The sequence below is a fragment of the Labeo rohita genome, chromosome 14 (genome assembly GCF_022985175.1).
Source record: "Labeo rohita strain BAU-BD-2019 chromosome 14, IGBB_LRoh.1.0, whole genome shotgun sequence".
Lineage (NCBI taxonomy): Eukaryota > Metazoa > Chordata > Actinopteri > Cypriniformes > Cyprinidae > Labeo > Labeo rohita.
The window spans coordinates 2,510,288-2,532,708 of NC_066882.1; the positions used below are offsets into that span (position 1 = coordinate 2,510,288).

The 22,421-nt window shown below is 37.8% G+C and overlaps 1 protein-coding gene across 9 annotated transcripts in view; it reads left to right on the top strand.

Annotated features, from left to right (window-relative positions):
• The window catches only part of enox2 (ecto-NOX disulfide-thiol exchanger 2), a 248,229-nt gene that overhangs the window by 101,536 nt on the left and 124,272 nt on the right, over positions 1–22,421 (top strand). For all 9 annotated transcript variants that reach the window (XM_051127055.1, XM_051127057.1, XM_051127060.1 and 6 more), the window contains one exon: positions 12,068–12,211. In XM_051127055.1, the coding sequence (XP_050983012.1) occupies positions 12,068–12,211 (144 nt within the window). The remainder of the gene's footprint in view (positions 1–12,067; positions 12,212–22,421) is intronic.

The following is a 22,421-nucleotide window of genomic DNA, read 5'->3' on the forward strand; positions in this document are numbered from 1 at the left end:
TGAACTTAGACGTGATTCGTAGTAGTGATGGGAAGTTCGGATCTTTTTACCGACTCAGACCTTTGAGTCTCGCTCAGCAAAATGAACGGATCTTTTTTCTAGTCATTTCATTCATTTTAGCAAAATATAATTCAAATGTTATGTGTTTCTTCCCTAACACATCTACTGCTTACACAAATGTTGATCACACTACAAACAAGACAAAACTATAATGCTATAAGAAACAGAAAAGATTCATTCATTGTTTACCTGGGTCTTTAGTCTATGATTAGCTCACCTCACCTCTTTTCGGGTTTGAGTCGTTCGTTCATCACGTGACAGCCCCATAAGATGAACGAACGACTCGAAAAAACGAAGACTCGAAACAGGTGAACTAATTCCAGTACAGAACCTAATAGGATGTTGCGCCTGTGCAAGAACGACCCACTAAATTGTAGCATCGTGAACGCACATCCTAGAGCCTGTGCTACACAAGCTTTTGTGCTTAAAATGTATACAAATTTTTTTTTTTTTTTTTTTTTTTTTTTTAAAATGGCCGTTCATTTCGCTAGATAAGACCCTTCTTCCTCAGCTGGGACCATTTAGAGCTCTTTGAAGCTGCATTTACATTTTGGAAGTTCAAAATCAGGGCACCAATCAAGTCCATTATATGAAGAAAAATCCTGAAATGCTTTCCTCGAAAACCATTATTTCTTTACGACTGAAGACAGAAAGAAATGAACATCTTGAATGACAAGGGGGTGAGTAAATTATTTATCAGTTACTTGAAAAAGTAATTTGCATTTCCCCCAACACTGAAAACAGATATGTAAAGATGGAAATCTAAGGTCAGTGTGTAGCATTATTAAATTTTGACTTTGAATCCCATCAGTGTGTGCAGTATTCGGGTGCCCCAGTGGGATGTCTTCCCATTTTTGCCAAGTCGGAGAGTTAAAAAAAAAAAAAGCAGGAAAAGTCCAGATAAATTTGTCAGGTCAGTGACGTTAATGCTCTGTGACATACATTTGCCCCCCTCTCTTTCTCTCGGACAGATAGACAGGGCCTGATCTCTCAGTTAAGTTGTTTTTATAAGCTTTCAGAAGATTAATGGCTCGCCCTGTGCCCTGCAGACCAGCACGAAGAGGCTCTTCCATTCCCTGGCCTCTGCTGTTTGAATGGACTTGATGGAAGCATTTCTGCTTTTGAATAAATCATTTATAAGGCATTGCTGCAGCTGGTATTAATAACATCTGTGTTGTAAAAAGGAAAATGGCTGTGAAGGAACACCACTTCGGGACATTGAAAACAGGTGTAGCCGAGTAAAACCAGGATTCGGTGTGCGAGGGGAAACTTTCAGGATCTTTAACAGCTCTGTTTCCAGTAAGGAGCTACATGTGTTTCTCCTCCATGCTTTAGCACTTGGCTGTGGAGCAGCGTCAACTTCAACTGGCAGAGTCTTGAAAAGCTTCTGGCCTTTTGTAGCGCTAGACGTCTCGCTCCGTGCAACCGCGGTTTAATGTCTCCTCAAACCTTTAGCAACTGAAAGCTGGAATTACTCGTTCCACACAGGAGGTGTTCGTTCGGACGAGGGGGTTGTTCAGTTCAGCGGAATAAATTGCCAACAGGTTTTGGGATTTTTGTAATGCAAGAAGTTAAATGGCCTTCACAAACTTTCACTTAGTTTAATGAGAGAGAGAGTTTGTGAAGACCAGTTACTTACTAATTTGCTAATTTGTTGTTCTTATTTAAAGTGGCGTGTAGTACACTTTGCATAGTTCATCTGGCATAACTATTGATTAGGCACCTGCTCAAGATTCATGGCTCAGTCCCTGGGATTTAAACCTGTTGGTTAGAAAGGCCCTGATTTGTAACTTTTTGCCATATTTTTGACTTGGCAGGAAGTCTCTTTGAGACTTATACTGGCCAAGAATCACCTAGTTTGCTTGACCTATATGATTCGCTTTGTTTTTGTGTGCTGTTTTAAGGAAGGCTTTATTGTGCAGAGGATACAGAAAATATCATTGTAACTGTGTAAAATATAAAATATTGTTTGTAATTTTAATTTTAATGTTTATTTGTTTGTTTGCTTGAGAGTAGTCGCTTATGCTTACAATGGCTGCAATTTAAAATTCTTGTGATGGCATAGCTACATTTTCAGTGATACTTTTGTGGAAATAGTGAAACATTTTTCTGGATTCTTTGAATAGCAAGTTACAAAGTACAGCTTTTATTTAAAATGGAAGTCTTTTGTAACATTGTAAATTTCTTAGCTATGACTTTTGTTCAGTTTAATGTGTCCTTGTTCAATAAAAGTATTAATTTCTTTAATTTATATATGTGACCCTGGACCACAAAACCAGTCATAATAAACAATTTTTTGAAATTGAGATTTGTACATCGTCTGAAAGCTGAATAAATCAGCTTTCCATTGTTGTATGGTTTGTTAGGATAGGACCATATTTGACCGAAATACTATTTGAAAATCTGGAATCTGAAGGTGCAAAAAAAATCAAAATATTGAGAAAATCACCTTTAAAGTACTACATTTTAATTTTAATAAACTTTTATTTTAATGTTGTCTTTAACAATATTAACATATATTCTTAATATCACCATATACTGTGTTTATTTGTTTGTTTGCTTGAGAGTAGTCGCTTATGCTTACAATGGCTGCAGTTTATTTTTGATGGCATAGCTAAATTTTTTAGTGATACTTTTGTGGAAATAGTGATACATTTTTCCAGACTCTTTGAACAGCAAGTTACAAAGTACAGAAATCTTTCGTAACATTGTAAATTTTTTTTGCTACGACTTTTGATCAGTTTAATGCGTCCTTGTTCAATAAAAGTCTTTATTTTATTTATATACTGTATGTGACCCTGGACTGCAAAACCAGTCATAAGGGACAGTTTTTTTTTAAACTGAGATTTATACATTAAATCTAAATATTTAATACTTTTCATTGATGTATGGTGTGTTAGGATATCTAAATAGATAAATAGATAAATAAATCTATCTGTCATCGATCTATCATATTTATGGTAGGAAATGTACAAAATGTCTTCATGGAACATGATCTTTACTTAATATCCTAATGATTTTTGGTGTAAAAGAAAAAATTATCATTTTGACCCATACAGTGTAGTTTTGGCTATTGCTACAAATATATCCATGCTACTTAAGACTGGTTTTGTGGTAAAGGGTCACATATGTGTGTTTACATATACATACCATTTCATTCCACTTTCTAAAGACAGTTGTGTAATGATGAATCACAGAATCATTGTATTCTGCTAACAGATTATAACTACCCAGTTGTTGCCATTTTTATATGCAATATACAGAAAGTCAGAGAACTGACTTTGAGCTATCCAGAAAGCCATCCTCTCAGGCAGAGACTAACCTTCAGCTTGCTTTCATCATTCATAACTTTGGTCCGTCATGCTGTCTCCGTTCTAACCCTGAGATCTTTAACCACGCTTTCACCTTCAGCCCTTGGTTTACCTCCTCACCACTTAAAAGACCTAGATGGCGTGATTCTCTAGCACAGGTTTTCAGAGGCTTTCTCTGTTGGGTCCAGTTCCTGTAGGCGTCCCTCAGGCAGCATCCCAACAGAGAGGCCCGTCCTGCTGACTATGCCTTTGATACGGTGAGCATGAGAATATGCAGCTTCTCTCCAACCGCTGATGTGTACACAGCAGCACGCACAGACCACACTTCACCGACTGTCGTTGTGAATCAGTTTCATCTCCGAACACCAGAGATGTTGTTATCCATGCTACTGCATTGATCCAACTAATTTGGCAGCGTCTATGGCATGTGTTGAGCTCAAAACACAGCCCGCCACACCAGGAGGTGCTAAATCCAAGACTATGAGTGTGATTTGTGTTTATTCATGCGATACAACAGAACTTCTGGCATCCGTTGTGTCGCAAAGCCTCAGAGTGCACAACAAGACGCGTTCCGCTGCTTTACTAATACAGTCTTTAGCGGGAGGGATGAGACCTCAGTCAGCCCTGCTGCTGTTGTCATTACTATTATTGATTCTCATTTATTCCAGCTGCGAACACTGCGGTGTCGCCCATTGGCTGGTGGCGAGCGACTCAGATGCTTCGCAGCTGCGCCGACTGTCAAGTTCAGCTCAGCGTGGATGGGATCAATGAAGCACTGAGAGAAATACAACGAGATGGGCACGAGAGATTCGCCGTGATGTGCCAGAGGAAATGAAAATGGCTCTGTGTGCTTTTGTTTGTTTTCTTGCAGTTCCTCATCTGGACTTGGTCTGGACTTTTCTTTCATGGGTGCAATTAAGTTTCATTTACCTTTCCTGTAGTGGACAGAATCATTTTCCGGGATGTTTAGTCTGTCATCTTGTTTGTTGTGTTTTGTTTTATTTCATGTCATGCATCCTGTGTTTTCAAATCCGTGTCTGACTTTTGTCACCAGCTCTCTCTTGTGCCGGCTGTCCTTTTGCGTTCAACCTCCAAATCCCCTTCTGCTTCCAGCCTGCTGTTTTTTGTTTTCACTAGCAACATGGGAGTGCTATTCTTCCTTCATTTGTTTTCTCCCAAGAGGAGAAGTGGGTTTCTTACCAGATGTTAAATATCGCTTTAGCAACTCATCCATCGATTTGCGATTGAAGGACCTGGGGACAAAGTGCAGAATCCTCAGGGCTTTGATGTGGTTTTCAGCCCTGTTCAGAAGATCCAACAATCTACAGTGCCTCAAAACTCTATTTTTTTCGTAATAAATCTGCTCAGCCTGTTTCTTTCTGCTCATTCTCCGTCTCTCCGTTTGGCTCAGAGTCCCTGGAGACCCTCAGAATGAATTGATCTCTAAACCGAGCCTAATTAAACAGGCTGGTATAAATATGGTGCCTGCTCTCAGTTTAAAAGCGCCTGGTTTACAAGAATAATTGAAACATTTTTCATACCTGAAAGGAAGTTCAGCTGCCAAAGACCTGCCAGATGGAGGCTGCAGGACAGGGCGAGATGTCAGGAGCAAATAAACCAACATGATCTGTGCCAAATGCAAAATGAAAAATTTTCAGATAATGACCCCCTTGTCATTTAAAATGTTCATGACTTTATTTTGAGGAAAACATTTCAGGATTTCTTTCCATATAGTGGGCGTCTATGGTGCCCATGAGTTTGAACTTCCGAAATGCATTTTAAATGCAGCTTCAAAAGGCTCTTAATGATCCCAGACGAGGAAGAATGGTCTTATGTAGCGAAGTGATCAGTTATTTTCTAATAAAATTGACAATTTATATACGTCTTAACCTCAAATGCTTCTCTTGTCTAGTTCTTCGTGAAATCTTTGTTTTCCAGTTCATGACAGTTAGGGTATGTCGAAAAACTCCCATCTCATTTTCTTCCTCCATCTTCAGAATCGTCCTACATGGCTGCAGAAGTACAGACCCAGTGTTTACAAAGTGAACGTGCAAAGAAGATCAAACTCCCGTTACAAAAAAAGGTAAAACAACAATGTAGGGCGGTTTTGAAGTTGGAGAAATGAAAATGAGATGGGAGTTTTTCGACTTACCCTAACTCTAATTGTAATGTTTTTTAGAAAATAGAAAATCGTTTCGCTAGATAAGACCCTTATTCCTTGAATGGGATCATTCAGAGCCCTTTAAAGCTGCATTTAAACTGTATTTTCGAAGTTTAAACTCAGGGCACCATATAAGTCCACTATATGGAAAGAAATCCTGAAATGGTTTCTTTAAAAAACATAATATCTTTACGACTGAAGAAAGACATTGAGTAAATTGAATAAATCATCTGAGTGTACTTCTCCTTTAATAATAACATATCTTTGTGTAAATTGTAAACGATTAATAAAACAACAGAACAGGCACAACATATTTTCTGCTATGCGAAAGAACATCAGCAATACTTGGCATTGTGATAGTTACAAAGGTATCACGACAACTTCTGACACAGTTCACAGTATCTTACGCAACACCCTCACGAGGGAAAACACAAAGAAGTGCTTTATTTAATGTATCCACGCAAGTCAGAGGTTTTGGTCCCTGATGCTCTCCGAGTCTTTGTGTGAACTTGTAAGAGAGATACAGTAAACAGAATAAAGAAGGAAACTTTCTCCTCTTTACACAGCGACGTCTCCCTGTTGCATTGTGGGTAGAAGAGCGCAGAGGCGATTATGTTCCTCCCTCAAACACTTTGTCTTGTCTTGTTTATAAGCACACAACGGTCCTCTCCCAAATCAAGACCCGGAGGCCCGTTGGTGGGGTGGGAACACATCGTTCCTCTAAAGCACAGTGGTACATTGTGATGATAATGTGATTGAGAGCCAGAGAATGAGAAGAATGAACAAGTTCAGCACACCACACCTGATGTGAGCCACACCATTTTGCCTCTGGATGCTGTGAGACATGTAAAATTCCTCTGTAAACACATTAGCGAATCACTTGTCTTGGGTTACAGATAGAGAATCATTCATCAAATCCGTTGCCTCCATGCATCCATAAATGCATGAGCCTCATTTGGTGTCAGAGGCCACCGGCTGGCTGCGAGTCCCCTACGCGGAATTGCTCGAGATCTTCCCGCGTGCTGGAAAGTGTCCCCCCCTCCGTCACATCTATCGCTCCTCATCTTCCACTTCATCTCTCTCTTTCAAAGATAAGAGAGTGTTGTGCAAGATCTCCTGCTGCTGCTCTGAGTATGTGATCTGCATCCGTCTTTCTCCTCTGTGGCCATCAGGAGCAGGAACAGTAATACTCATTTAAATCTCATCAGCGGCTCTATTGAAGCATTTCCATCTGCAAGAGAACGGTGTCAGACCCAGAAAGCAACCTAATTCCTTTTTTGTCTGCCTCTCCTAATCTATTTTTTTGGGATGCTGCTTGCGATCAGGTATTCAGATCTTCAGATTGAATTTAGCTTCTTTCATTCTTACTCAGCAGAACTGGATGTTCTTTCAGTTATTGACTTTTCCCTGCTTTTTCCATAATATATAGACCTTGTCTGCACGGTTTGTGTTTATGCGCCCCTTTTTCTGTCATGGTTGGTGGTTTCCTCTTGGTGCGTACAGTATGAACAGAATTTGTCCAACATGGGTGGAAGAAACATCAATCAGAGATATATATATATGCACTCTGCGCCTGGAGATCTGTTAGGGGTCATGCATGGGCCACGGACCCCCTAGACGGGCAGCTCCCGGCATGTTGTGATTTGATTGCTTGCAGACTGAAAATTCAACTCTTACTGTAGGATAAGAAGATTTCCAGTATTGTCAGTTGTTGTTTGAGTGACAGAATAGCCAGCAGCTATTAAGTCCTAATATGTGACCACAAAACCAGTTTTAAGTAGCACGGGTATATTTGTAGCAATAGCCAAAAATACATTGAATGGGTCAAAATTATTACATTTTATTTATGCCAAAAATCATTAGGACATTAAGTAAACATTATGTTCCATTAAGATATTTTGTAAATTTCCTACCGTAAATATGTTAAAATTAATTCTTGCATCATGCATTGCTAAGGACTTCATTTGGACAACTTTAAAGATGATTTCTTAAATATTTTGATTGTTTTTTGCACCCTCAGGTTCTAGATTTTCAAATAGTTGTATCTCTGCCAACTATTGCCCTGTCCTAACAAACCATACATCAATGGAAAGCTTATTTGTTCAGTATAAAATTGACCCTTATGACTGGTTTTGTGGTCACATATATCTCTTGATGTTTTTTTTTTTTTTTTTTTCCCTCAAAGAAAACATAAGTGATCAAAAAGACATTTTTTTTTTTCCAAAATAATTTAAAATGTTACAGTACAGGTTTAATAATAAAAGGTTTTTCTCATTACTGTTTGATATATACTAATTGTTTACTGTAGAGCAATACATTACAATACATTTTTAAACAAGTCTCTCCTGCTGCACAAAGTCTGCATTTATTTGACCATGAATACAATAAACAGTGATATTCTAGTGATATTTTACTGTTCTTGTTTCATTGTCAGCATCATTACTTCAGCCTTCAGTATCACATGATACTTTAGAAGTCATTTTAATAGGCTGATTTGCTGCTCAAAACACAGTTATGGTTGTTATCAATGTTGAAAACAGTTTATAATTATTAATACTTTTGTGAAAAGTGTGAAGGACATTCCAAAAAAGCATATATTTGAAATAGAAATATCTTGTAATATTATAAATGTCTTTTTTTTTTCACTTTTGATCAATCCAGTGCATCCGTGCTGAAATAAACAAATAATTAAAGAGTGCCTTACTGACCGCAAACTTTTGAACAGTAGTATCCTTTTTCACCAAATCATTTGCGTTGCCACTCATAAGTGTTCATGGTGACTTTTTAATAATTGACCCTGAGCCACAAACCCAGGTCATAAGGGTCCATTTAAATTGAGATTTATACATCATCTGAATAAATAAGCTTTCTATTAATGTATGGTTAGGTAGAATAATTTGGATAGGATAATATTTGAAAATCTTAGGGTGCAAAAAAATCAAAATATTGAGAAAATCGCTGTTAAAGATGTCCAAATGAAGTTCTTAGCAATGCATATTACGAGTCATAAATTAAGTTTTGATGTGTTTTATGGTAGGACATTTACAAAATATCTTAATGGAACATGATCTGTACCTAAAGGAGAAGTCCACTTCCAGAACAAAAATGGACAGATAATGTGCTCACCCCTTTTCATCCAAGATGTTCATTATCCCAAATGCGGTTGTAAACAATCCCAGCTGAGGAAGAAGGGTCTTAACTAGCAAAACGATCGGTTTGATGCCATATAAGACGATTTTGAAGTTGAGGGAGAACATGAAATGGGAATTTTTCGACATACCCTAACTGTCATGAACCGGAAAAAAAGAACATTTCAGGCAGAGCGAGACAAGACGAGCGTTTGACATTAAAAAGTGTATAAATTGTATTTCGCAAGATAAGACTTGTTTACAACTGCATTTTGGAAGTTCAAAATCGGGGCACCATATCAGTCCATTATATGGAGAAACATCCTGAAATGTTTCCCTCAAAAAGCATAATTTCTTTACGGCTGAAGAAAGACATGAACATCTTGGATAAAAAGGGGTGAGTACTTAAGACTGATTTTGTGGTCCAGGGTCACATTTTTAAATAAACAATCTATGAACACCTACTGTACTGAATCTAACTTCCTAAATCTGTGAATGAAACCATTACCAGAATGTCATAAATATTCAGTATACCGCCCAGCCCTAGCAGCTGATGTCAATGCCAGGCTTGATCTGGACTGAATAAATCATTACAGATCATGTTCCTCTTATTTCATTAACAGCTCATTACATGCCAAGGACTTCTCGCTCCTGCAGTCGCACATGCAGCATCAGCCAGAGCGACAGAGAGAGAGATGGGCTCTTCAGCACTGTTTAAATTAGTCTTCAGCCACCCTGTTCTTCTGTCTCTTCTCGTGCTGTCATTCTGCAGCGCTGCTCTTCTGTCACAGATTCCATATCCTAGTTTACTTATTTGCTTTTTCACACTCGGTCGCCTCCTCCTCCGTTCAGATCGCGTTATTTCTACAGTCTTGCGTTTGCCATCTCATACACATGAGCGGCGTGATGTTGGAGAGGTTGCGCACTGCAGAGGGCAGATGTGGCAGATTATGATGCAGAATTTTGAGCCGTGCCCTCTGAACTCTGTGTCAGTCTGTTTTTCTGTTTCTCTCTCTGTGTATCACTCTCATCATACGGGATGTGCAGTGACAGCCCCCCAGCCCCATGCTGCTGTATCCTTCAGGCAAATAATGCCAAGCAAAACAATGTAAACCGAGAGACGTGATGAATATTTCATGAAAACAGACCAGCATGCATATCTCAGACATCACTCTGTATTCTAAACAGCACGTAATGCACGCTGCTGTGTAACGGGACAGGACGTTACCAACACGTAGTAACTTTTATAGACTTATTTTGTAAGATGGTGCCCCGGTTTTGCACTTCCAAAATGTAGTTTAAATGCGGCTTTAAAGGGCTCTAAACAATCCCAGCGGAGGAAGAAGGGTCTTATCTAGCGAAACGATCGGTTATTTTTAATAAAAATAATACAATTTATATACTTTTTAATGTCAAACGCTTGCTGGTGGGTCTGATAAACTTTCTTTGAAATGATATATCTTTAGAATCTTTGCAGTCTTGTCGTTTTTATCTTTCATTGGATGGTGTTGTTGTCTTTCTCATCTCCTTGTGCATGTCTAGAACAGAAGTGGAGGGAGTCCTTAGGTATTGATTGCTGTCTCAAGAACGTTTCCTAATTTAGCATCGGAACCTGCAGTCAATTTCTGTAATGGAATTCACAGAGGGGTTAATAAAGAATGAGACTGAGTGTGTGTGTGTGTGTGTGTGTGTGTGTGTGTGTGTGGATAATCCTGTCTTTGTGGCTTTCGGAGCAGAAATATGCCGTCATTGAAATGAAGCTGCACCATTAAATTAGTCTTAAAGGGCCATTTCTGTCCTCACTTCATGAATCATTCTCTAGCAGGCCAGACAGAAACATAGGAAACTTTTAATCAGTTCTCCCTCACTTTTAGTTCATTTAGTCACTGCTTCGGCCTGCTGGCCCACTGACTGTTCCTTGACGGTACACAGCTGATGCATAGCGCACATTAAAACGGTAGGAGCTCCCATAAAAAAAGGGGGGGAAAATCTCAGGAAATTTCTCTGCTGCTGTAATGAGAGTTTCTAAGGAAGCTTTAGAGCTATTTTATGAGATCTGTGAGATATGCAAGAGCTTTTTTGTAGTATGCATGAGGTTTTGTAGTAACAAGTACATGTCTAAGATGTTCTAGAACAAGAGTTTTTACATTTTTTGTTGCCAAAGGCCTTAAAATATATGAGGCATCTCCGTCTTTAAATGCACTGACAGTCACATCATTTATCCACTACAGATATAATAAATGTACTCCACCATTCAGCATTTCGTAAGAGTGCATATGTTGTTCAAAAGATTTGGGATCAGTAAGATTTCTAATGTTTTTTAATGCAGTCTCTTATGCTCATCAAGGCTGTATTTATTTGATTAAAAATACAGCAAAAACAGTAATATTGTGAAAAAATATTGCCGTTTCTGTTTTTCTATTTTAATATACTTTAAAATATAATTTATTTCTGTGACCCAGCGTTGAATTTTCATGAGTCACATGATCCTTCAGAAGTCATATAAATATGCTGAATTATAATCATTGTTAAAACCATTGTTTTTAGAACCTGTGATACTTTTTCAGTGATATTATTTATTTATTTATTTATTTTGTTGTTATTCAAAATAAAAATCTTTTCTAGCAATATGTGTTTGCGATCGTTTTTTTTTTTTTTTGCCCATTTAACACATCCTTGTTGAATAAAAGTATTAATTTCTTAAAAAGAAAAAAAAAGAAAACAATTAGTTACCTCAAACTTTTTGAATAGTAATGTATATTGTAAAAAAAAATTATTTTGAATAAACGTTCTTTTTGGTGTTTTATTCATCAAAGAATCCTGATACAGTTTCACACAGCACAGCTGTTTCCATCATTGATTAGAAATCAGTATATTAGAATGATTTCTGAAGGATCATGTGACACTGAAAACTGGAGTAATGATGCTGAGAATTCAGCTTTGATCATAGGAATAAATATAAATATTTTAAAGTATATTAACAAACTGTTATTTTAAATTGCAATAATATTTCACAAAATTAAATTTTTTATCTGTATTTTTGATCAAATAGATACAGCCTTAATAAGTATAAGAAACTTCTTTTAAAAAATCGAACTGATCCCAAACTTTTGAATGGCTGCGTGCGTACGAAGAGTTTATTTGCAAAAACAGATAACTCATTTTTTTAACCTGATCATGTTTTACTGTGTTAGTTAGCTGTATTTTTTTTTAGTTATTTCTTACCTAATAAAAATAACCCAACTGCAGTTTGACTGAGATTAATTGGAATGCATAATGAAAAAACATGATTTTTGAAAATTGTTAAAAGTTCTCGTAGCATAAGTTTCTATATGAACACAGACTCTTGAAACTATAGTTCTAGAACATGCAAACTTATCAAGCCTATCTGTTCTTTCCCTCTCCAGGTCTGAATCCGCTGCCCTTTGACCCTGCCACGAACAACGAACCCCTGCAATTCAACAGCTCCAATGGTCCTCTGGTCTCCGACTGTCCTCTGGAAAACGGCACAGAAAACAGCAAAAAGAGAAAGAGACCCAACCTTCCTCCAGGTACGCTTAATGATTTCCTCTCTCCTCGGACCAGGCTCACTCACGCTCGTCAGGCCATGCAGTCGTTAGCTGCGTTCGCATCGTTATTTCTGCCGTTGCTCTTTTCCTGACCTTTGAATGTGAGAGGTGAATGCCTGGGGGTCCTGCATTCTGTGAAACGCTCACTTCAAATTATCGCCTTCATTAAAACATCAGAACACAAACCTGAGGTTATTTCCACTTTTTTCCGGTAGCTTTGATCTCATAATTTGACATAAACATTGAGGTTAATAGAATAAAATTTTAATTAAAATATGCCTGGGATGCAGCACTAGAAATAAGTGGCTAAAGTTTATATTTCCATATTAGCACACACATAGAAGCAAGTCTGTTTGTGTCTTGTCACATGTATGACTAATACCTTGCAATCTGGATTTTTGATATGCAAAAAGCGAATCTGGAAATATGCCAGTCGTGAAGAGAGGCTTTCTGATGCTGATAACCTTCAAAATTACACTTGAAAAGTAATGCCCAGGGAATTTTACAAACCTTTCTGATGCAGGTTCGCTCAAATGAAGAAGAGCCTATTCATATTCATGCTAATGTTAATGGCGTACTAATTAATTGAATTATGATTAGCTGAAAGAAATGGATCTTGGAAAGGCAACTTAATGTTTCTGGTTGTCAAGGTGACTTAATTGGATCAGATTAATTGTTAATGTTAATTAGGCAGTCTTTTTCCTGTTTAGCATTTTAAAATTTTTATTTATGGCCACGTGACCAGGGCCGGTGGAATTCGTGTGACGGTTTATTACGAGGACAGTCCACCTGTATCATGTGGGTTTTGAACCTGCAACCTTCCGAGTCTGTCTGTCGCTTGATAATTGTACATTTGAGCCATCGTGTGTTTCCACACATGCTGTTCTATGTAAATATCGTCTCCATTTGAAGTCTGCCGCTGTGATCTCCAGGCCCTTGATGGTCATTTTTCCCTCAGGAACACTGCCGCCATTCATGACTTGAAGTGACTCTGATTAGGGGTAAATGGCAGCAAGTGACGGTGAGCAGAGCTTCTCATCGTCGTATATGCTCATAGAATTGATACAAATGGAAGTGAAATGGGCTCATATTGTGTTCTGGTCATGGTGAAGAGCTGCTTGTGCAGATCAAAGCTAGCCAGCGAGCTTTAGATCAAAGCTTCCTAGCGCTAATCTAATCTGCCCATTTCAGAGCACTTTTTTCTTTAGTGCAAGGACGTCATTTGAGAAAGGCTTAGATGAGCTGTATTCACCATACACCGAATATTTAGACACTCCAGAGTCCGGCTGCTGAAATGGAAGTCAGTGCGGTAATGGGTTTCAGGCACAATGTTTTGTTGTTCTGCTGAGGTTGAAGAAGAGTTCTTAAGAACAGCTTTCTGTGGTATGTCAGTGCTGTGGTGCTCATCCGGAAAATGCCGGTTTGAATCTGACATTCTGTAAGACGTTGTAGGACATCATAGTCTTGGTTTAGTGATGAGCTCTGTTGCTCATTCAGTCAATTTGAGTTCTAATCTGGCTTGCAACATTCCCAAATCTTGCCCATTACTCACTTATTACTCTCTCTCTAAATAAAGCAAAAGACTAAAAGCAGGACACTCTAGTATGTCTAGTATAAGTCATGGCTGAACAGAAAGCTGAGGTGCTCTTTCAAACAGTTTGAGTTCTAATCTGGCTCACAACTTTCTCTGATCTTGCCCCTTACTCTCTTATGCTCAGACATTGTTGTCTGAGTTGTGGATTAACAGAAAGCAGATGTGCTCATGCAGATAATTTAAGTTCAAATCTGTCTTGCAACATTCCCTAATCTTTTATCTGTTATTATTCTCCTTTGAATGAAAATGACAAAAGACTAAAACGGGACACTGTAGTAGATGAGAGCTGTGGCTTCACAGAAAGCTGAGGTGCTCGTGCAGACAATTAGAGTTCGGATCTTGCTTGCAACATTCCCTAATCTTGCTCCTCTTGTTACTTTCTGTACTCTCTAATTGACAGAGACAAAAGACTAAAACAGGACACTGTATTCGATCAGAGCTGTGGCTTAACAGAAAGCTAAGGTGCTCGTGCAGACAATTTGAGTTCTAATCTAGCTCACAACATTACCTTATCTTGCTCTTCTTATTACTTTCTCTACTGCCCTTTAATTGAAAGAGACAAAAGACCAAAACCGGACACTGTAGTAGGTCAGAGCTGTGGCTTAGCAGCAAGCTAAGGTGCTCATACTGACAATTTGAGTTCTATTCTGGCTCGCAACATTCCCTGATCTAGCTCCTCTTATTATTCATGTTTGAATGAAAATGACAAAAGACCGTAAAAGAAAAAGAAATTTACAAAGAAAAAGAACATTGTAGTATGTTGGGGCCCTGTCTTAACAGAAAGCAGAGGTGCTCATTCAGAAAATTTGAGTTCAAATCTGGCTTGCAACATTCAGTAATGTTGCTCCTTTTATTACTTTGTCTACCCTACTGTAAATTAACATCACAAAACACTAAAAACAGGACAGTGTAGTATGTCTGAGCTGTGGCTTTACAGAAAGGCGATCATGCAGACAGTTTGACTTCTAATCTGGCTTGCAACATTCCCTGATCTTGCTCTTCTTATTATTTTCTATACTCTCCTTTAATTGAAAGAGACAAAAGACTAAAGCAGGTGAAACAGGACATTGTAGTAGGTCAGAGCTGTGGTTTTACAGAAATCTGAGGTGCTCATGTGGATAATTTGAGTTCAGATCTGGCTTGCAACATTCTCTAATCTCGCTCCTTTTATTACTCTGTCTACTCAAAATAAAAGTATCAACAGAGTAAAAAACAGGACACTGTAGTATGTCGGAGCTGTGGCTTTACAGGAAGGTGCTCATTCAGACAATTTGAGTTCGTATCTGGCTTGCAACATTTCCCTGATCTTGCTCTACTCTACTATTTCTTTCTATACTCTCCTTTAAATGTAAGAGAAAAAATGTTAAAATAGGACGCTGTATCTTAACTAAAATCTGCAGCTTTGAATTTATGTCCTTTTAATTCAGCTTCGCGGTCATGCCTTGACCTATCAGTCTTGTATTGGTCACACGGTTTCATGTGATTCCAACTGGCAGGTCAGAGTTCACCTAACTTTAGGATGCAGCGAAATGCGAAAATTCTTCATATAAGAATGAGTGGAAGTCAATGGAATGAAAAGTGTTAGTCTGTTTTCTGTTAAGTCGAGATGCTCATGCAGACAATTTGAATTCTAATCTTACTATAACTCTCCTCTAAATAAAAGTGTAAAAAAACAAAAAAAAACAGGACATTATAGTAGGTCAGAGCTGTAGCTTAACTGAAAGCTGTGTTGCTCATGCAGACAATACGAGTTCTAATCAGGCTGGCAATGTTTGCTAATCTTGCGTTTTTAATGCTCATTCTAATCTCCTTCAAAAGACCAAAAATAAGACATTTGTAGTACACACAATACTAATATTGGCTCAACTCAGTGGAAAGTGTGCAGTTTACAGAGTGCAATTAGCACCTGTCTGATTTGTTATGCCTTTGATAATGCCGGCTGAATCACACGACCGTTGTCTCAAATCTTACAATGCCTCGGCTCCTGTAAACCCGCTATCGCTTCACAGTCGCTCTAAATAGTTGTGCCGTACGTGTCTGCTTAGCAACCGGGAGCAGCTTAATGGGGTTTCTTTTTGAACAACGCCAGCAGTTTTCCTTCCCGGCCTGTCATTATGCTGTGCTCTTATCCGCCGTGACCGTGCCTGATCAATCCGCTCCCTGATGGAAACACATCTAAATGATGAAAATTCGCAGCATCTGGAGCATAATGCATTCAGCCGCTCTGATGTCCTCTGGCAACACAAGACAGAGTCGCTCCTCCGAGGAGTGGAGCTAATGCAGGGGCGTGGACTAATTACCAGCCATGCAGATTTACTCTCGTTAAAGCATTATAATGGATAGATTCATCTCATTAGTGCTGGCACTCCATTAGATGTCCAACCCCCCATCCCCTCATCCCCCCCGCCTCCTCCACCCGCCCCGCTGCTGTTGATGTTACTGGATAACGGATGCGCTGCCGAGAGCGAGTGGGTGAGAATCGCCACGCTCGCACAAGACGGTTGGCAGGTTGTTTACAGTGCGACCTGAACTCACATTGCTCTAATCGGGAGATACTTAATTGGTGCGACGTAGCCAATTCAAATGTTTAATGAACTAAATAGTTTCAGTTGTGTTGATACTGTCGACACATCCTGGAATGCATGCAAGTATCTGACGTGTTTTTTTTTCTGTGATTATATATTTCAGTATGAAAAAAATATGAAAAGGAGCATTTGGAAAGAATGAATTAATCTAGAGTTAGTGGGGGGATTTTGTTGGGGAGTGCAGCTACATAGAAAATCTAAATATCCTTTTTTAATATAAATTTTTACTCTCAAGATTGATTGATTGATTGATTGATTTTTAATTATTTATTTATAACTAAAAGGTTAAAAAGTACAGCATTTATTCAAAATTGAAATCTTTTTTTTTTTAACCATATAGAACTTTAATATAACTATCAATTTAACACATCCTCGCTGAATAAAAGTATTAATTTCTTTCAAAGAAAGAAAGAAAGAAAGATAAAATTTACTGACCCCACACAAATAAATGCTGTTTTTTTAGCATATTATTAATTAAAGAATCCTGAAAAAAATATCAACAGGTTCCCAAAAAAAGTGTTTCCAAAACTGGAAATAAATCAGCATATTAGAATGATTTCTGAGGGTCATGTGACACGGACATCTGGAGTAACGATGCTAAAAATTCATCATTGCATCACAGAAATAAATTCTATTTTAAAGTATATTAAAATAGAAAATCACTTTTTTAAATTGCAATAATATTTCACAATTTAGTTGTTTTTTTTTCTGTAACAATAAACAGCCTTGATGAGCAGAAAATCGTGCTGATCCCACTCTTTTGAATGGCAGTGTGTGTATATGTCTCAGATGCTGATAAACTGTATGAACTGTGTGTAAATTCTGCATTTTAGTCTGCAGTTGGTATATTTCTTTAATTAAATTGCTGCCTTCATTATTTTACAGTCGCACTAGGCCACATCGTGACATTGTGATCTCAATATGTTGTGCAGCCCTAAAACGCCGCTTTTTTGCAGCTTAAAAATAGAAGATTGTGCTAACCGTACAGCCCACTCAACACACTAAGTTTGTAAATGAGCGCCATGTAATGCAACTGTTGAGTGACCCATTTAAACAAAAAAATAGAGAAATGAAGAAGCGCAGCCTGAATCTGAAATCATACAAATCATCAGTGGCGAAAATTAGGTCTCTGATTGTTTCAGAACTTGCAAAACAAACACAAGTTTATTTTAAACCATCACTAACTTTCTCGCTTTTAATTTCTTCCACTTTGTTGTAGCCTTAAAGCGTTTTTGCTCGATAAATGGCATACGCTTAAACTTCGTAATTGATGTGTTACTATAGCAGTTTGAACAGCCTCGGGGTTGTAGTTTTTCTTAAACTGCACAACAAAAGAATGCATACATTACCCGAGAGGACTGCATCTAAATAATAACTCAACGCTACCTCTGTTCAGTGATACAATGAGTTGAACTACTTACCTGTGATATATATCAGTGAGTAATAAGCCAGCACTGTGTAGCAATTGATCCTCTTTTCAGTATTGCTAATGGTGTGCCACAACGGTTTTGTGTCTTAATGAATCATGAGAAGACATTTCCTTCATATTTTAGTGGAATTTTGTGCAGCAGTGTGTGGTGCAGGTTGAACATGCTGGCATTGAGTCTTTTAATCGCTGCTGGCTTATACAGTAACTGAGAACTGCTGTCAGAGGTTTAGATGTGTTGCTGCTGCTGCTGAAGACACCCATGTCACACTGTTGTCAGGTGTTGTGTGGTGTTCTCACACACCCATACACACGCACTGTTCTTTCACTTGTATTAGCAGTGTTATCTTCAGATGTGAAAGAGTGTGAGCCAGTTAAGCAATTTTTCACAGAACAATCAGATTCTAATTATCAATTCTTCTTAATTAGTGTAGTACCAGTTGATTAAAATAGCTAAGAAAAAAAGAGTGAGTTTGAGTGGTGTGTGTGTGTGTGTGTGTGTGTTTGTGTGTGGTCTTTTTGCAAATTTTATCAATATATTTTATCATATGTCAGTTTAACGCATTAATTTAATTAGTTTTGAAAAAATAACGCAATTAAAATATTTTAACACAGTTAACGCACTGGCCCCGCCCCCAGACCTGTAGACTGGACCAGCTGACTGTTGACAAATATGATGCAGGGCAACAACTCCTTAAATGCAGTTATGCCCTAAATTCAAGATGTTGGTGCAAAATGTGTATGTGTTTTTTCTTGTATTTATATATATCACATAATACACGATATCACACAAACAGCAATATGACACGAGTGCTGATTTTGTCCTGATCTGTCACAAGCTTAAATGTAATTTTATACAACATTTCAGTAAATAAGAAGGTGATATTGTGTTATATTTTTAACACAATATTATGTGTTTTTGCTCAATTTTGCAGAGAACATATGTGCCCCTGGACGACAAAACCAGTCTTTTGTTGCACGGGTATATTTGTAGCAATAGCCAAAAATACACTGGATGGGTCAAAATTACCAATTTTTATTTTATGCCAAAAATCATTAGGATATGTACATAACAATGAAAAACTTTCAGAAAATGTATGACAGGCTGACCTTTTGACCTTTTCAATAGTTGTTAAGTTGCTGTACATGCATAAGTTGTGATCTAACTGTTTGCTTATATCACCCACTCCTACATCAGAGTCTGTGAGCTAACCACTTGGCCACGGTGCTCATAAACTAAAATGTATAAGATTTGCATCTTGGCCTGAGAGATCATTTCAGGAAGCTGGCAAAAATTCTTTGTTTTTCACCTCGCAGTGTTTTCTTCTGTCCAGCAGCTGTAGAGACATAAATCGGGGGTTATATCAGCCAGCAAATGTTTTTATTTTTATGTTTGAGGATGTAGCAAGTGGCATGATATATGCAGTGAGTCACGCTGCTTTGCTGTAACCCTTCGGCACCATTAGCCCGCAGTAAGTGGTGCTTGAGAAGTGTGGCGTGAAACTCTATTGATTGGCGTTGAGGAGGGGAGGTGCAGATGAGCTGCTGCCTCTCACCCCGACACGATTGAGACAAAAGATGAGGGAAGCAGCGCTACAGTAAGCAGTGTGTGTGGGAGTTGCGCTCTGCAAAGGTTGGCAGCCCCGTCTGGCTCATTGCTTTAGTTTGTGGGCGTGCGTGAGTGTGTGTGTGTGTGTGTGTGTTTGTTGAGGATGAGGACAGATCTTTCCGTCTGCTGTTTTACTGATAAATGAGTTGATGTGAAGAGGCTGGGCTGTCTGAGTGCTTGTGTGGGGGTGTTTGATGGTACGGCGTCTGTGTGTGTGTGTGTGTGTGTGTGTGTGGATGCTGGTTTTGTAGGTTTATAAGAGAGAGGTCTTCATAGCACCACTGATGGCACTGTCTCCCATTAATTCTGTTCTGTATGGGACCTTCACCTGTCTAAATCAGCATGTTTGTCGTAATATATTTAGTTCAAAAGCAAAATTTAAAAAACATACATGAAATGTGCTGTATATATCTTGAATCTATTTTTTTTTTTAATGACAATATGCACATTATTATAGTAAAATGATTTTAAAAAATACTGAACAATAATACTTAACATGTCTGTTTCTGAAGTACTGGTAGACACTGATTGATACTGATTGATTCCGAGAGTTTATTAAAGAATTTGTCAAAGAATTTGACTTATTCAGTTGTATTTCTAAACAGTTCATTACAAGAACCGGCTTATAGTCATTTGCAATTGAATTGGATGACATTGAACACACTTTGTGTGTTTTCCAGTCTTATTTTATTTTATTTTATTTTATGTAAGTATTCAGCTATAGAAACTGTAAGTATTCAGCTGTAATGTTATTTTATTTTATTTTATTTTATTTAAGCTGTAGAAATGTATTTTTCCAGTCATATTCACAACTTGGGTACATTTTTATTTTATTTTGTTTTGTTTTATTTTATTTTATTGAAGCTGTAGAAACAGTGTTATTCACAACTTGGGTCAAATTTAATTTAATTTTATTTTATTTTAACACATATGTTAAAATTACGTGTAAAATTATGCCTACAAAATTTAGTTTCATTCATGCTTAAAATAAGAAATGCCATTGGGGTGAGAATTTTTTTTTCTCTTTTTATTTTCTGAAAACGTATCTTAATATCTGACAGTGTTTTGCTTGCCAACTAAATAAATTCAAAATGCATATTTGAGGACGAGGACTAATAGATTAAATGCATTTAACTATGACACTCTCCAGCGAGTGACATTGATTTAGCTTTTCTAACAAACAGAACATTGACTGCATTCGTGTATAGATACACAGCATTGCTGTTGATTATGATATTTTGGCTATGTAGGTCATAATGGGGTATCCGGTTAGAGGAGACTGTGTCTGTGACTCCTCCAAGCCCTCGTGACAGTTCAGATGAGTCCTGGCACGAGCCTCTCGCTGATGTACGAGTTAAACGTTCATGCCGTCGTGCTGCGCCGCTCGCTGACGGCAATTCAATCAATCAGTCTCGTTCCTGAAGCTCACACCCTCCCTCTGAAGTCGTTCTCTCCGCAGGGAGCGTCCGTATTGATCTCAAACGCTTCTGTCATTTCTTTTCTGCGTGTGTGTGTTTGGCTTGTTTATGTAGTGGTGTGTGATTGGGACGTGATGAAAGGCTGTGTGTTTGAAGGAATCCCACCCTGTGGTGACGGGGACTCGGCTCTCAGCTGTCTGTGTTCAGCGTGCCACATGAAAGTAGTGAATGATTCAATCTACATAACAAGCTGTGAGAAGTTTTCTGTCATTATACCTCAGGGGGTCTGGGACATCAGTCACCGCTGCCCTCTCCCTCTCATTTCATCTGTGTTTGAATGTTTACACAGTACATGTACATCTGATTAATGACATCTTTAACACAGTATGTATGCTGGTTAATGTAAATCTAATAAAGGTTACTGCAAAAAGAGCAAATAATGATCAAATGTTTCTATTGGGACATGTAAGCATACTCTAGATGTGAACTGTAGCTCCATAATACCCACTTTTCATGAGCCAATCAGTTCCCAAAGATTAACGTTTAGGGCAGTGTGAAATCCATTTCATTTATTCCCAAATTTATTATCTTTTAAAATGATATTAAATTAATTTTGAACGACTCCCCAAAGTGCTGCTCAACAGAGGTTTACTGTTAAAATTCTGTGTAAAATTGTGCAATATTTTCCGATATTCCTTAAAAAACTGTTTTGTTTTAACGGTGTAATTATTATTATTTCCTATATAATTATTACTTTGAGAAGTACATTCTATTGTGCAATAGTAATATATTTGTCATAATTTCTTCAGTTTAATCCAAACTTTTATGAAAAATTACCTCTGCATCCTCAAGCTACTATCAAATGTGCATTTCTAAGAGACAAAAATGTGATATTACTATTATTATTATTATTATTATTATAATCATCATTATCATTATCAGACAACCCAAACCTGTTTCTTAATTTGAAACAATATAACTCATTAGAACATGCAGAAATTAATTTTTCTATTTAGATATTTATTTTGTTAAGGAAAATTAATGGTCTGGCTTCTACAACTTCCACTTTGGAGCAAAAATCTGACTCTAAACTGGAAAGAAATAAAGATTTGACATTTATTGTGATAATTGTCGATATCGACTGATATGAAAAAATTATCGTGATAATTTTTTTGCCCATATCGCCCAGCCCTAGATAGGCTGTAGTGAAGATTTCTGTGTATTTGGTGATAGTTTTTCTCAAATTAATATGGTAAGATGCTGGTAAAGTAATTTTCAGAGCAGCTCTAGAGATGAAGTTTACATGTTCATGACCTCATAAAGTAAGTCAGCAACACTGAAAACACCAGGAACATCACTTAGTTCAGTACGTGTAAGCAGACAAAACTGCTCCACTCTTTCACACAGACATGCTGAACATGCAGACTGTATGTTTAAATAGTCTTTTTGTGGTTTTAATATTTACAGACACTAGTCCCTATCATGATTTAAGTGTGCAGCACTACTGCTGATACATTCATCCAAATTTTTGCTACAGACTGTTGACATTAATTAAATTCC